The sequence below is a fragment of the Sapajus apella genome, unplaced genomic scaffold, assembly GCF_009761245.1.
Source record: "Sapajus apella isolate SASKATOON/1434 unplaced genomic scaffold, GSC_monkey_1.0 scaffold73, whole genome shotgun sequence".
NCBI classification, from domain to species: Eukaryota; Metazoa; Chordata; class Mammalia; order Primates; family Cebidae; genus Sapajus; species Sapajus apella.
Window position 1 is genome coordinate 2810355 of NW_022437013.1, and position 16875 is coordinate 2827229.

General features: G+C 41.5%; 1 protein-coding gene across 6 annotated transcripts in view; it reads left to right on the forward strand.

Annotated features, from left to right (window-relative positions):
* Positions 1-13379, forward strand: part of AMOT (angiomotin) — a 64642-nt gene extending 51263 nt beyond the window's left edge. For all 6 annotated transcript variants that reach the window (XM_032250780.1, XM_032250777.1, XM_032250781.1 and 3 more), the window contains 4 exons: positions 6027-6149; positions 7256-7488; positions 8592-9278; positions 9611-13379. In XM_032250780.1, coding sequence (XP_032106671.1) covers positions 6027-6149; positions 7256-7488; positions 8592-9278; positions 9611-9708 — 1141 coding nt within the window. In that variant the 3' untranslated portion in view covers positions 9709-13379. The remainder of the gene's footprint in view (positions 1-6026; positions 6150-7255; positions 7489-8591; positions 9279-9610) is intronic.
* The last annotated feature ends 3496 nt before the right edge of the window (positions 13380-16875 follow it).

Consider the following 16875-nt stretch of genomic DNA (forward strand, 5'->3'; position numbering starts at 1 on the left):
CCTCCCAAAGTGCTGGGATTACAGGCTTGAGCCACTGCGCCCGGCCTAATAATTTCTAAATGTATAAATTGTATCCCTAAATCTGGTGCCACATTTTTAATGATCTGCCTGGTTTCTATGTATGCTACCAGGATCTCAAACTTAATATATTCCAAACCTAATAGCTCATTGGTGAATGACAGATTTCACAATTGGGACATCTTGCATGGGTGGTATCAATGGTAGTTGGAGAAGACAAATTTTTTCAATTATGGTATTGGTTACATATAAAAAAAATCACCTGTTTTAAGTGTATGGTTGGATGAATGTTGGTAATTATATACAATAGTGTAACCACCACCACAGTTAACATAGAGGACCTGTTCTAAAGTGTTCTTATGCCCCTTGAATTTGATCACTTTCTCCCATGCTTGACTCCAGGCAATGACTAGTCTGTTATTTTGTCATAAAATTATAATTTTCTTTACTAGAATGTCATATAAAAGGAATCATATTGCATTTACTCTTCTTGTTTGACATATTGTACTCAACACAATGATTTTGAGACCCATCCAAGTTGATGCTGATTAGTGTTCCACGGGGTCGATGTACCACAGCTTATGTATGCATATTTGGATAAATGCATATTTGGATTGTTTCCAGTTTTTGGTCATTATGAATAATAAAATGTAGACTATAAGAATAGGCAAGTGTCTTTTCTTCAGGTGATAAGTCATATTAGGTGGTCTATTTATACCCCTTCCAACACTTTGATATAATTATGCACCTCTTGGCTGGGTGTGGTGGCTCACACCTGTAACCACAGCACTTTGGGAGACCAAGGTGGGCGGATCACAAGGTCAAGAGATGGAGACCATCCTGGTGAAATCCCATCTCTACTGAAAATACAAAAATTAGCTGGGCATGGTAGTGCACGCCTATAATCCCAGCTACTTGGGAGGCTGAGGCAGGAGAATCGCTTGAACCCGGGAGGGGGAGGTTGCAGTGAGCCAAGATCACATCACTGCACTCTAGCCTGGTGACAGAGCGAGACTCTGCCTCAAAAAAAAAAAAAAAAAAAAAAAAAAGAATAGGCAAGTGTCTTTTCTCAGGTGCTAAGTCATATTAGGTAGTCCATTTATACCCCTTCTAACACTTTGATATTATGATGCACCTCTTGTCAAAGGGAAAGGTGTTGATGTAATGATTTCAGACACCATCAGGGTGTGAAAACCTAGGTTTTTGGCCTTTTTAAAAGAGTCCAGTAAGAGGCATTTTGATGCACATGGAAAGCGCTGGCATTGCCCTTTATCCTGAGATGCATCTTAGCCATCAGATACAGCAACTCCTTAAGGTTGGTCACTTGTATGTTTAGGTGAATTTTACTTGATGTTAAGAGGGCTGAGGGTTGGGGGGGGGGGCGCGGAGAGAAAGAGACAGTAAATTGAAGATACTTTGGCATGTCTAAAATGAGTATTTGATACTTAAAATATTTATTTTGTTCAAAGGCATAACAGGCAACTTATTTCTTTTATTTTAGTTAGATAATTTGCCCAAGATCACACACAGCTACCAAATGGCAGAAGAACTAGGATTTAAATCTATGTTTTGGACATGTTAGCTGCTATAACTCTGCTGCTTCCTAGAAATGGCATAGCTCAAAGATGGTAAAGTAGGGATTATTAGCTGTTCAGTAAGAGACTAATTGAGGCTAATTATTTAATTACTTGGAAATATTATAAATAATCACAATAATATGGCCTCAATAAAGGTTCCATATTATTTTGTCCCTAGGGAGTCCTCTCTAGATGCTTAATATAGATGAGGGGAAATTACTACTGAGTAGGAGTCCCTGTTCATTCGCACAAAAACCAATCTGGCAATGCAGATTTCTAGTTTCAGCTCATAAACAATGAATTTATTTCTGAAGAACGGCAAAAGGATGACAGGATAACACACCCAATCAACCATGTAATTTTTATCAGCTTGCATTTACTGAATTAGGTTGTTGCTTTTCTCAGAATGTGCAATGTTTCATGTTTATTTTGAGCAAAAGTAAATTCTGTCAAGGAGGAAGTAAAGAAAGGAGAAGCAGAAGGTAGAAGCTGTTCACACACATCATGCATGTCTCCCTATTCCCTCTTTGTCGGCATTTCTCAATTTCCTTCCTCTGTTTTCTTCTCATCCTACCGTCTGTCTTAGTTATATTGTTCTCTGCTCTGGCTTCTCAGCAATAATAGCAATAACTGTAATAATAACTGATATCTCTAAGATTAAAATTAGAATTTCCAACAACTTCTTAGATATTGGCATATGGAAATTCTTAAGTCACCTTCACTCCAGTATACCTCAAATCAAAACCCATTACAGTGCTTTCAAAAAAGCCTTCCTCAGTTGCCTTTCACAGCAAACAGCATTTCATCTTTCCTAGGCATTTGAGTTAGAAATAACAAAGTTGTCATTCATTCTTCCATCTCCCTGACTCCCACATTGATATTGTCTCCAGGTTGGATCAGTTCTACTTCCTACAGCCTATTTTCATTTCCCTTGCCACTTCGCTGGTATGTAGTTTCATAATCTGTTGCTGGGATTATTACAATCACCTTGCCGACTGGTCTGCCTGATTCCAGTGTTTTACTTCTCTTATCTCTCTGTCATATTTCTACGAGAGATAAGGTCGTCTTCCTAAGGCATGGCTCAGATCATTTTATTCCCTTGGAAAGCTCTAATAATTTTCAGCACCTATTGGAATAAAGTCCAAACTCATTCTATACTAGTTAATTATTTACTTTTTTGTCTTCCCTTGTAAGTTTCTTACAGTCAAGGACTAGTTTTATCCACGTTTCTCCCCTCTCCAGCCTCCCAGGAACTTCAAACACAGTGTTCCACTTACATAGAGTTCACACATTAAATAAACAAAAGGATGCTGCTGATAGAAAAAGATGGGCTTGAAGTTTGAAAGGCCACTAGGTGTTTTAATTAGGAGGTTATTGGTGACATGCTAGAAAGCAGTTTGAGCAATGTGATGGGATAATTTTGTCAGAGAAAAGAAGGAGAAAGAAGATGACAAACTGTTTACTTAAAAACTTGAGATGGAGGATGTCAAAAATCAGGAATATGCAGTTTGGAGTTTGCAGATTTTGTTTTCAGATTGTAGCCCAGCATTAGCCCAGCATCTCTCCTGATGTTCTTAAAGATCATCTTGGAGTATTGGAAGGTAGCAGGTCAAGTTGCTCGTTCATATACTGTGCTTGTTTGCTTTTGCCTAAGCCATTGGCCTAGAAGCCCTAGTCTTCTAGAAGGAAGATTGATGCTGAGGGCTGCTCTGGCAGCCCTGTTGGAATTCACTAAGTGCCCCACATTTTCAGGCTCCATTCCTGAGGAGTTCACAGTGTCCATATCAATTAGCTGGCAGGGCTCTGAGTCCCCAAAATGGTCTTTTATGCAATGAAAGTGGCAGCAGGCCAGCACTAGTTCCCCCCAGTGACAAACCGTATGCTCAGTTCCCCAGTGTCCGTAGACACCATGCACTTTTCAACAGTCCTGGCTCTAAAGCTCCAACCATCACATTGGAATTCTATAGTACATGAATTGCTTCCAGGATTTTACCAAGAGCTGGAATTCTTTCAAGTCAGAATCTCTTACAATCTCTGTATGTTTGTCTCCTGCCATCTATCCACCTATGCGATTCATTTTCTCTCTCTCTCTCTCTCTCCCACCTCCCTCTTTTCCTCTTTTTCTCTCTCTCTTTTCCACCTCCTTCTTTCCATCTTTTTCTCTTTCTTTTAGAGACAGGGGTCTTGCTGTGTCACCCAGGCTGGAGTGCAGTGGCACAATCATAACTGACTGTAGCCTTGAACTCATGCACTTAAGCAATCCTTTTGCCTCAGCCTCCCAAATTATGTGGTCTCTCTTAATAATAGCTTTGTTGAGTGCTTTTATGGTGCCTGACACTGTTTTTACATGCATAATTTTATTTTATCCTCTATAAGATGAAGTTACAATTATTGTTCCCACTTGTCTTATGAAGCAGCATGCTTAGAGCAGGTAACTGACTTTCAGAGGTCCTAAAGCTTGTTAGGGGCAAAGATTTCTTAGAGAAGCTGAGACATGCTGAGTTGTCTATAGTCAGAGCCTGTGCTCTCAAGCAGTATGCAAATGCTGCTTCCTCTTGGGTACTCAGTAGGATTACAAGTAAGTGAATTGTACTTGAGAAAGTATAGAATGCTGAGATGGTAAAATATTTTGAATTTAGCAAATGATGAAAGCCACTGTATTCTTTCCCCTTCTTGTTCTCCAATTATTTCATCATTCCCATAAATGGTTTTAATTTTGCATATAAGGTACAAGTATTTGGGGGAACAGTAATTTTATAGAGGCTCACCCAAATCCCCCAGCCTTAATAGCAACTTTCTGCCTCTTTCTCTTGCCAATTCATCCCCATCTGTAATGGTCATAATCTTGAAGCTAAGAGAATGTAGCTGCCAACAGAAAATATGCCTGGAGCTCTCCTGCAGATCCCCATTCTCTTAGGTAGTATAATGAAGCAGTGCCAGTTCATTGTTTTCTCTGCCTATTGTCTGATTTCCTTTAAGACCAATATAATTACATCAGTATTCTCCCTTATCCTAATACCCACTACACACACACACACACACACACACACACACACACACACACACACACACACGCACGTTTTTCCTTATTAATTGGTCTTTGAGTTAATGGCCTGAGACACTTTCAGATGGAACATGATGGTCCTTTATGCAGTTAGAACTCTGGCAAGAGAACAGTCACTTTGTTGGGGTAGACCCATTGATTTGGTGCTAGAATGTTTCAGATGTAGGTTAGATAGGAATCGGGTGGGACTGACTCAAAGTCCCTATTTATTAGCTCACATGCCTTACCTGATCGTAACTGATTTGTCTGTTTGTTTCTAGTACTCAGGTGTATTTACCAATGTTCATCTGTAGCAATAAGCTACTTAGTATACCCTCTAACTTTCTTGAAAGTCTAACCTTTCCCCCTTCATGACTTCCATGAGAATAAAATGGAAATATATATATATATTCCTTTTTTTTTTTTGAGACAGCTTCTCCCTCTGTCACCTAGGCTAGAGTGCAGTGGCTCGATCTTAGCTCACTACAACCTCCGCCTCCTGGGTTCAAGTGATTCTCCTGCCTCAGTCTCCCAGGTAGCTGGGATTACAGGTGCGTGATACCATGCCTGGCTAATTTTTGCATTTTTAGTAGAGACAGGGTTTCTCCATGTTGGCCAGGCTGGTCTCGAACTCCTGACCTCAGGTGATCCACCTGCCTCAGCCTTCCAAATTGTTGGGATTACAGATGTGAACCACCACACCTGGCCCAATATATACATGTTCCTATTGCTTGCCCATGATCTAAAAACTTGGGGTGGATGGGCATGGTGGCTTACACCTGTAATCCCAGCATTTTGGGAGGTTGAGGTGGCAGATCACAAAGTCAGTAGACCAGGACCATCCCGGCTAACACAATGAAACCCCATCTCTACTAAAAATACAAAAAAGATAAAAAAATAGTTGGGTGTGGTAGCATGCACCTGTAGTCCCAGCTACTTGCTAGGCTGAGGCAGGAGAATTGCTTGAACCCAGGAGGCGGAGGTTGCAGTGAGCTGAGATCATGCCACTGCACTCTAGCCTGGGAAACAGAGCAAGACTCCATCTCAAAAAAAAAAAAAAAAAAAGACTTGAAGGGGTTATGTGCCAGAAGGTTTTAGGATGGTATCTGTTCAGTTCTGAAGGCAAGCCTGTGCATATCTCATAGAATTCCTTGCTGACTTTTGCAGCCACTTCTATACTAATAACAACGTCTTCTACCCTGACCATTGAACTGTCCTAATTTGGAGGCTCTTAGGAGTTAGTCCCTCAGAAACCATCTGAGGGAGATTCCAAATGAGATTGATTTCAGCTTAGGACTTTCCAGAAAAGCCTCCCTTGACTTAGAAGAACGATAACATTCATTGATCTTGCTATGCTGCCATCTCATCACTTCCATTTTCCTCCCCAGGGACACAACAGTCATCAGTCACTCTCCTAACACCAGCTATGACACAGCTCTAGAAGCTCGCATCCAGAAAGAGGAGGAAGAAATCTTGATGGCCAATAAGCGTTGCCTTGACATGGAGGGCAGGTAAAATGTTGTTCTGGACTCTGAGGAATCTGAATCATTGGTATAGAGACCAGATAGGATCGTTATTCACAACTAGGAAACCTGATCATGCAGCCTCCCCCCTCCACCATCACCCCTGCCAGCCTGTCACTTAAAGGTGTGAGATGTGATGACCTTTACCTTGATAATCTCCACTAAACATGGAATTCCAGGTAGGGTTGCTGTCCCCTTGGCCTTCCTAATTGCTTTTCCTTTGCCCTGTGCCTGAGCTGAATTGTTGGCATTTGCACTATGGGGTATTCTTTCTAGCACTGCACTGGAACCCTGTGATACAACAGATTGCTTAATAAAATGGTAAAGGAACATCCACTCAACCAGGCACAATGGCTCATGCCTGTAATCCCAGCACTTTGGAAGGCCAAGGCGGGACGATCATGTGAGGTCAGGAGTGCAAGACCAACCTGGCTGATAGGGTGAAACCCTGTCTTTACTACAGATACAAAAATTAGCCAGGCGTGGTGACAGGTGCCTGTAGTCCCAGCTACTTGGGAGGCTGAGGCAGAAAAATTGCTTGAACCTGGGAAGTGGAGATTGCAGTGAGTTGAGATTGTACCATTGCCCTCCAGCCTGGGTAACAGAGCAAGACTCTGTCTCAAAAAAAAAAAAAAAAAAAAAAAAAAGAACATCTACTCAAAGTGGGAGGTAGGACACCTGATTCCTTTTATAAACTCATGATCACTTACTTATTACCTGAAGGTTGTCACTCACTCATAGAAGAGCTCATCTTCTCACTGAGTACATTATTTCCATTGACTCAGATCCTTCACTACAGCACCCAGTACATCAGTTCATTCTCTCATATTCAGCCTTTTTTTCCACCAGTACTTTATTGTGACTTACTAAGTTTTAAGCAACAGCTCCTGGATGCTCTGCTATATCCATTTGGGTGTTCAGAAAAACATGTTTTAAAAACTGTAGCACGTCATCCCTTGTCTTCCAACTCAGAACTAACTAGTGAACCTTTAGTTGAAAAGATAATGGGAGATCCATATAGTCATGTAGCCAATTAGATCAAAATGTGGAGGTAGCAACAAGGTCTTTCTATGTTCTTTGTCTTCGGCTCCTAGGATTAAGACCCTCCATGCGCAGATTATTGAGAAGGATGCCATGATCAAAGTACTCCAGCAGCGTTCCCGAAAGGAACCGAGCAAGACAGAGCAGCTGTCGTGCATGAGGCCAGCGAAGTCTCTGATGTCCATTTCCAATGCTGGATCAGGCTTGCTCTCCCACTCATCCACCCTGACTGGCACCCCCATCATGGAAGAAAAGCGAGACGACAAGAGCTGGAAGGGGAGCCTAGGTACTGACTGTAAAAAAGGAATATTATAGTCACGTGTTCAAAGAGAGCCCTGAGATAAGTGCCCATGCTCAAGGAAAAGGGATGATGGTACAGGTTCTAGAGAGGAAGGGATACTAGGATTTTGGGGTGTTTTTCCTCCTGAACCCCTAGTTCTACATTCTGGTGCTCCTCCATACTTTGAGGTCTCATGGTGAGAATGCTGATTGAGGCCAAATCCTAGAGGACAAGAATCTTGAGTTAACTTTTGGTGTGAAGGAAGATAACTCTGATTTCCTCTAAAACATTCTCAGATTTGGCCTTAGCCATGTGGCACCTTCATCTTTCTCCAAAGCCCATGTGGCGTTTGTGTCATTCAAAATTCCAAAATTCTAGCATTTCCATGTTCCTTCCTCCCCTATAATAGGAGGACCCCAAGTTTTAGTTACGCTAAATCATTTGGATAGCACGCTTTGTTCTCAGAATGTTCTGAGATGACAACAGAATGTAATTTTTCATTCCAGTCCTGTCCATCCCCTCCCCTCTAATCAAAACCCCAGACATATTGTGGGTACCACGAGGCACATTTTTTTATTTTAGCCCTTTTTGTTGCTTTTAATTCCTTTCTTGGTCCTCTGACACGTGTACTATCTTTTGGTTAGTATAAGCATTTTGGAGACTATGGCCATGGTCAGAACCTTAGATCACACAATTATTAGCACACTGAATCTGTGTCAATGACTTCTCCAAATCCTTTCCTGCTCCTTGGTAATGTGTGGTAATGGTTTATAAGTGGAGCCAAGTTAGGAGCATTCTGACAACTCGGTGAAACCCAATCACCATTGGAAAAATAAATCAAAACAGATACCCAGGACACTTAATGGCTTAATACATTGTGCCAAGTGATGGATGGATGAGGACCAGAAGGGATCTTCGAAGTCTGAAAGAAACTTTTAGCCATGGTTAGAGGGGCCTCACACACTGATTTCTGGGTTCGCTGGAGGTAAAAATAAATAATTGAGACACATGCAAACTTCTTCTGAAATTTGAATGGGAGAACAGGTAATTCGATGTCTGGATTTGAATCACCTATTGTTTTCTAATGTCTGTCCCTCTTTCATTTGTAGGCATTCTCCTGGGTGGAGACTACCGTACTGAATATGTCTCTTCCACACCCTCGCCTGTGCCCCCCTCGACTCCCCTGCTCTCGGCTCACTCCAAGACAGGCAGCCGAGACTGCAGCACCCAAACTGAACGTGGAACGGAATCAAACAAAACCGCAGCTGTTGCTCCCATCTCTGTTCCTGCTCCAGCTGCTGCTGCTACCACTGCTACCGCCATCACTGCCACTGCCGCCACCATCACCACCACCATGGTAGCTGCTGCTCCAGTTGCTGTTGCTGTTACTGCTGCTCCGGCTGCTGCTGCTGTTGCTGCTACCCCATCTCCAGCAACTGCTGCTGCTATTGCTGCTGTTTCTCCAGCTGCTGCTGGTCAGATTCCAGCTGCTGCCTCTGTTGCTCCTCCTGCTGCTGCTGTTCCTTCTCTTGCTGCTGCTGCTGTTCAGGTTGCTCCAGCTGCTCCGACTCCGGTTCCAGCTCCGGCTCTGGTTCCGGTTCCAGCTCCAGCAGCGGCTCAGGCTTCTGCTCCTGCTCAGACTCAGGCACCAACTTCAGCTCCGGCTGCGGCTCCAACTCCAGCTCCAACTCCAACTCCATCTATGGCTCAGGCTGAGGCTCCTGCAAGTCCAGCTACCGGTCCTGGACCACATCGTTTGTCTACACCAAGTTTGACCTGCAATCCAGACAAAACGGGTAATTATTCCCTTTAGCAGGTAGCTTTTGGTTTAGTTATGCTGTCAAATACAGATTTACTTATTGGTGCCTGATGTTTGGGCAGAGTTGTCATTTAGACTGAGTTTTTCGTGTTCTAAAGGAGAGAGAAGATAATCTGTAAATGACTTCTCATCCACCAAGATGGGAACAGGCATGAGTAGAGGACATTATCTTAGCAAAAGTAAATGAGGGAGGTGGCAGGCAAATCTCACTTTCCCATCAGCTTCATGAGGGCTCTGATGGTGTCTAGTTCTAGAAATATGGGTTTTCTCTTCATCCCTAAGTGTTTTCTAACCCTTATTTCCATTTAGATGGCCCTGTGTTCCACTCCAATACTCTGGAAAGAAAAACTCCCATTCAGATCCTGGGACAAGAGCCTGATGCAGAGATGGTGGAATATCTCATCTAAATGGCCAAATCAAGAGCTGCAGATTATCAGCAAAAATTATTTTAATCATTTTCCCCTTTTATTTGTTTTTATTTTGAGGGTGAGGACAAGGGTTGGGGGGAGGGGATTTTTTTAATGGGACTTTTTATTGGAACAATGTACTACTTAAGTAATACCATAGGAACGCCAGTCTATTCTGGTATGCTTAGGAAGTACCTCTAAAGACAGATTAATCAGAATGTGCTCTAAAGTTTATCGTTTGGATTTATACAAATACTGGGACTGTTAACAGGTGGCTATACATTGATGTTTTCAATGTGCTTGAATTTGTTTAAAATTTCCATATTCTAGATGATTTTTTATTGAAGAGCACAGTATGTGTGGAAGACAGTGTGTAACATGTAGTTTGGAAGTGGGAAGCTGTAGAGAATTGAGTGTGTGCTGTTTTGTATAGTTACTATCCTGTACAGCAGCCAGAGAATGCTCTCGCCTCAAGCTTACAAAAGGGAGTAGTTTCAGGAGCTATGTAAGCTGGAAAAAGGTAGGGAGTTTTGGGGTGCAGAAGGGTGCTGGAGCTAATTTTTTCCCCCAATTTCCCAGCTACCCTGCCCCAGGGAATTGTGTTTGTCTTCATTTCAGTGGTGCTTTGGAAACGGATTCTTTTGGTTCCCTCCTGGAGGTTCATACATTCATATATATGCTCTGGAGTAATTTATGCATTTGGATAATTAATATATTGCTTTCAGATGCTGGGAGAGTACGTTAACTGAGTGTTGCACAACTTCCTCTCTCTTAGGGAGTTAGACCATCAGAGGCCATGATGAAGAGTTGCATGAGGTGCTATATGCAGACTTTCATGGTCTGTGTGTAGCCATGAACATAGCTTGCTTGCATTTAGTAAGACCAATCAGCTTAGTGTTTATTTCTTCTACAGCACAGATTCACTGGCTGGGTGTCCAGTCTCAAATTGCCAATCATTTACAAAGTGAGGAAGGATCTTTGTTGACAGGTTGAATGCTTTGAATTTCTGCTAACTACTTTGAAATAACTTGTTTGGTTTGTCAGATTCTGAGCATATATCTTAAAAGGCATTTTTGACTATCACCTCCAAGGGAATAGCATCAGAAACCCAAAGTACTATGCTGCAGTCAGGGGAGAGGTTGATTGCAGCAGTATTCTCAACTACCTCTTCTCATTGTCAGTGACTCCATCTTGGAATACCTTTCGGAAGCAGCAGGAAATGTGCATATGGGTAGAGATCAAAGGCGGCAATGGCTCCAAGCCTTGCCATGGGGCTGCCTCCAAGGACACAGAAGGATGCCAGTTGCCACAGGTCCCTGCCCTGTGTCACCTGTCTGCCCTTCATTAAGGTGACAAACCTGCAGATAGCATCATTAAGATCAATTTTAAGGGGTATGGGGAGGGTGAGGGGAGTGGGGGGGTGTTAGGTAAGGGTAGGGGGTAGAAGTTTTGAGATGTGTTAGTTAGAAAACAGATTAATAGAAGAGTAGGCTTGATATATTACATCATGAGCCATAGTGGTGGGAAAGAACTTTAGCAATATAGCCCTACCCCCTCATTTTAGTGATGAGGAATCTGAGAACTGGAGAGGTTCAGTGACTTTTTCAAAGTCACACAACACAGCTAACCATTATGCCAATTACCATGCTTATTTTGGGAAACTCTTGTTTTTTTAAATCCCATTTTATGAAAAGGCATCTTCATGGTCCAGGGAATATGTATCTTACACAACATCCCTGGCTGGAGTAGCTTGTCCAGTCTTGACAAACTACTGAATTTCTGTCTTGCTTCTCCTTCAGTGCCTTTTAAACGGTTTTCCCTTTTCTGATCTGCATTTCAACATTGAGTCACATAAAGGTCCCCCTAAGAAATCAATCCTACTTCTTTCTAGGAAACTGGGTGTCTTAGATAATCTTTTGGGGTTCCTCTGTGAGTATAGGAATGGTATCTTTCCTAATTATCTTCCAGAGGAATTATTCTGTGTGTGTACATGTTTGCGTGTAGAGACATAAAGGTGGGTGATGTGATTTTAAGCTAGTTCTTTCACATTTTCAATGAGGAAATCATTTTACATACACATCAGTCCTCAGTTACAAAGTGAATCCCAGATAGAAATTAAAAGTGCAGTTGTGTTAAGACTCTTTCATACTACCCTTTAGTCATAAGGAGGGGGGGAAAAAAAAAACCTCAAATAGTAGAAAGCAGCAAGTAGCAGACTTCAGGAGAGTTACTTTCTATCCAAATCAATAATTTAAAAAATACTTTTCACCTATTCCTTTCATGATTATAACACATTGGCAGACTTTTTGCTGGCTCTGGGAGCCATGAGTTTAATCACATTCTGCAAGGTGACAAATGTCATACATTCCACATTGTGTGGTAGCCATCTCTTTAGACTCATGTGTTTTGGGGAAAGGAAGAAGTTATTGGCTAAGTACTATTTTGAACTTTGCAGAACCTATCTGTCCTCTCACACCAGAGATAGTTCCTCTCTGCTCAGTTTCCAATCCCAGGTAATTTGCTAAAATAACACCGTACATCTCAGAGAGGGAAGAAGAGTATGTCAGTATATTACACAGAAGATAGATACAGCCTTTTCAGAAGATCTCCATTAGTTCTTCCAAAAATTCAAGTTTATGGGTGAAATCTCAATTAGCCATCTTTTCACAGATGTGTAGATGTCACATTTGGGGAATCTTTCTGGACTCCTACCTATCTGTGCATTTTACTGGCACCTCAGGAAAGGAGGGTGACCACGTTGACTTAGCTTGTACTGCCTGGTGGTCTCTGAGGACCTTCTAATTCAGTTGTTCCCCAATTTTCCATGTATAGAAAAACTTCATTAGAACAAACTTTACTTGATATGAAACTCCTATTAACAATCTTTTTTGAAATAAAATTAGCTTTGGCTTTCTTTTAAAATCATGTATCTTGATTGTTGATTTAATGAAGGATTTCCTTTTAATGCTGCTTTTGAGCTTCAGGGTAATAGGACAGCAGGAACCTTAAATATCTGCCATCATCTGCCATAGGAAAGATATCCAGAGACCTGTCATGTTGTCTTTTTGTTGTTACACCATTGGGTGGATATAACAATTAGAAAATGAACAAACTGATTGTGCAAACTACTTTTTATGACACGCTTAAACCTTCATAATGCGGCAGCTTAAAGTATATACATATGCACTAACTTTGATCAATATCTGTTAGCCACACAATCTCCTATTATCTCAATTGCTTAATTGCATATGGAATATGTTACTTAAAATGTGTGCATTCTTACTGAAAATGTTTTCAAAGGAGGGCATCAGTTGTGGGCTAATTGCCACCAATTTCAGCCTGCCATGATTCTTGGAAATATATCTTCCAACAAGTGTTACAAGTGTTGGGAGCTTGTTTATTTTTTTCCAGGAGCAATGATGGGTTGCATGGAGCCATGAAACCTCCTTCTGGCCTCCCTTGTGATTAATGGCATGTGTTTGTAAAATGGATAGCTGGGGTTGGCAGATGGCTAGAGAAGAATCACCTGTGGTTTAAAATGTATGTGGTCCCCTAATGATTGTGACCCCATTCTGTAATCAACTGAGCTAGTTCCAATAAAATTAAGCAGGTTTAAATCCACTTTGTGCCTATCTTTTCACTTACAATAAAGTTAGCTATTTTAAAATGCAGTACCGTGTGGAAAATGCTTTGGTGTTTACCCGACAGAGGCTTTATTTGTGCTGTATCAGTGATTACTTTCAATTCAGTATGCAGTGAAATTGCCTTTCACAGGCAGCGTGCAGCAGAATTTGCATTTGCTTGAAGTATGGAATGTGATTATAGATTATAAAGTATTAAGACAACACCACAGGCCACATGCTCTAATCGGTCTCTTTATATACTCAGGCAGCATATATTAAAAGCTTTGCATCTTTTTATCTCTTGGTTCCTAGGGATAAAATGATGGCCACCCAAAGCAGAGAATTCATCCTTTGGTTAGTGTTTTGGAAGGTCCCTTGATAGTCCTTTTGTACCCTTGTTCTGATGCCAATTCATCAGTTTTGGTTGAGGGAGCTTGTTATTAAAAACAAATCAAAACCACAAACGAGTTGGCTCTTCACTGAAAATGTTAAGGCTGCCTTTACACTGCACTTCCTGTGCCTCCTGTTTACCAGTAAGTTCCAAACCTGACTGGTGAGGCAAGGATCCCCAAGGACATTGAAATGACACATTTTCACAGTGAAATAGACTTGGGTGTTGCAAAAGGGATGGGGCAGGGGGTCTAGAATTCATTCAACTGTAAATTTGATTTTTTTAAAAGTTGGACTTGATTCCCTCCATATTTATGATAAGTACTTTGAAAACTGTATAGATAAAAGCCCTCCCTCTTTTTCAGGACAAAGAAGACAAGGTATTAAGATGACCAGACCTTCTTACAAAGCTTTGCAAAGCATGATTTTCAGAAATGTATTGTGCCCATTTCTTAAGGAGCAGACTTGTTGGGAGAAAAGCAAATGTTCCTTCAAAAATGTGTTAGATTGCATTGTAGGAGCATTTCTGGATATTATCATTATCCAGTTATATAACTGACCTGGCATCTGCATGATACTTCCTTTCGCTGTGTGCATTTCCTATTGAGATAAGTGATCTGCACAGCCTATATGAGTTACACAGTGGCAGAAAAAAAAAGGCTTGTTTCCCACCTCCATCTTACTCTGCAGGAAGGTTTTTATTGGAGAAAAAAAATGTAAATGGTTTGGTCTTAGATCATTTTCTACATTGGCAGTTGCCCTGTATTTCAGTGAAGAACACTGTGTTACGGGACTTAGTTTCCAGGAAGAAAAATGTTCTCCATGGTACCAAATTTTATACCACATTACAACTGGTCACTCTAGATGCACAGACTAACCAACCCTATGGTATGTATTTTGGTCTCTCTGTTTTTTTATTTGTGAGTAGCCTCTACCAATGGATTCAGGCACGTGTGAGTTATTAAAAAACTACTTACTAGGTGGTGCCATTATGTAAATGGCCCTAGAATACAAAATTTTAAAATAGTCCATGATACTAGTTTATTACATAAAACAACACATACAGACACATTTATAATTCATTGTGGTATGTGAAATCACAAAGGTTTAAACAAGAATGCAGAACTAATGCAAAAATGGGAATGATTGTTGGGATGGTACAGGGAGAAGGGAGTAGAGAGGAACTAAACTGAGCTTTGAATGATATGTAGATGTTTACTAGGTGAACCAGGGGATAGGGATGAACATTCCATGCAGAAGGAATAGCATGTGCAAGGACAGTCTTACTTTGTCAGACCTGCAATCTAATCCAGACTCCATTCCCCAGACCGAAGTCCCTAGAGAACTGCTCTGAATTTTAACAACCTACTAATGGAAACACAAACTCACTCAATCACGTGGTAGAATAGACTAGTCTAGAAGTCAAGAGAACATGAAGTTTCAGTCCTACATCTGTCACTAAACAGATACTTGTGGACCAGTTCCTTAACAGGATCTAAGAAGTTTATCAGTAAAATGGGGATAAATACTTGTCCCTGTGAACCTTGTGGAAAGAGATAGAAGAGGCTAACAAAGTAAGAATATAAAAAGGTGCCAGTCAAAACAAAGGGCTGAATCTATAAAGATGAAGTGGTATTTTAACTTTTCATTAAGGAAAAAATTCAAGCATATGCAAAAACCAGATAGCTAGGGCACCTCCATTTACCCATTTCTAGGTTTCAACAATTAAATATGCATGGCTGATCTTGCTTCATTTATCACCCCCACCCACCCTATATTATTTTGGAGCATATCCCAGACATCATAGCATTTCATCCATAAATATTTCAGTATGCATAATGATAACATTTCTAATAATGAAAAAGTCAAGTGTTACATCTCGAACCAAAATATGTAACACATCAAACAAACAAAAAAAAAATGACAGCATGTTTGTGCTTTGCCACTTACAAAGCTTCTTCCTTTGATCCCACAACTCCTGCTTTAAACTGAAACATAGTCTCAAAAACAGAGGGGTTCCTTCTCCCACAACCCACATATCAAAGGGCAGGATTTTTTGAAAAGACTCCCCAGTGTAGGTTTCAAGCCATTATTTCTCCTTCACTCATATAAAAAGCTCTGGCTCCTTTAATGTCCCTGTCATCCAATTGTTCCTTGTTTACCCTCATCTACTAAGTTGGTCACTACCCCAAGTGCACTGATGGTTTTGGCCCTTGGATCACAGTTGCCTCTCTAGTCCCAAACAACCAAGACAGCATCTTGGCCCATCAGCATCTTGGCCTCTCTACCTTCACTGACCTCCACATCCATTTCACCCCAGCTCACTGTGCCCATGGCCAACCCACAGCTGGCCATCAATCAACACTGCTCCACTGCGGACATGTCCACCAGTACCCCCCTCTCTGACCACAGTCTCCCATCCTCTCAGTTTGCCTGCTCTGACTCTATCTACCTTTTCACTTCAAAGAGACCTCAAATCCCTCAATGCCTCCATTTCCTCCCAAACTTTTAGCTCTTACCCATCTATTCTTGGCCTCAAACTCAATCACTTGAACCTGCAATCAATTGATACTCTCGCAGAACCTCAACCATTCATCACAAAATCAGAAACTCATGAGCCATCCTTGACACCTCCCTCTCTCTGATAAGGTAACGTCCAATCTATTACTGATTCTATCCAAATAAATCCGAAAACCTCATTCACTTTGTTCTAACTCTACTGCCAACAACCTATTCTAAGCCACCATTATCCTTCAGCTAGACTATTTTAGTAGCCTATTAACTGATATGCCATGCTAAATATTTTTTTTGTTTGTTTGTTTTTGAGATGAGAGTCTCTTGTTGCCCAGGCTGGAGTGCAATGGTGCAAGCTTGGCTCACTGCAACCTTGCCCTCCCAGGTTCAAGCGATTCTCCTGCTTCAGCTTCCCGAGTAGCGGCTTACAGGCACTTGCCACCATGCCCAACTAATTTTTGTGTTTTTAGTAGAGATGAGGTTTCACCATGTTGGCCAGGCTGGTCTGGAACTCCTGACCTCAAGTGATCCACCCACCTCAGCCTCCCAAAGCACTGGGATTACAGGCGTGACCCACCGTGCCCAGCCTGCCATGCTCAATCTTGTTCCACTGTTTTTATTCCAGTCACTAGTTAGCAAC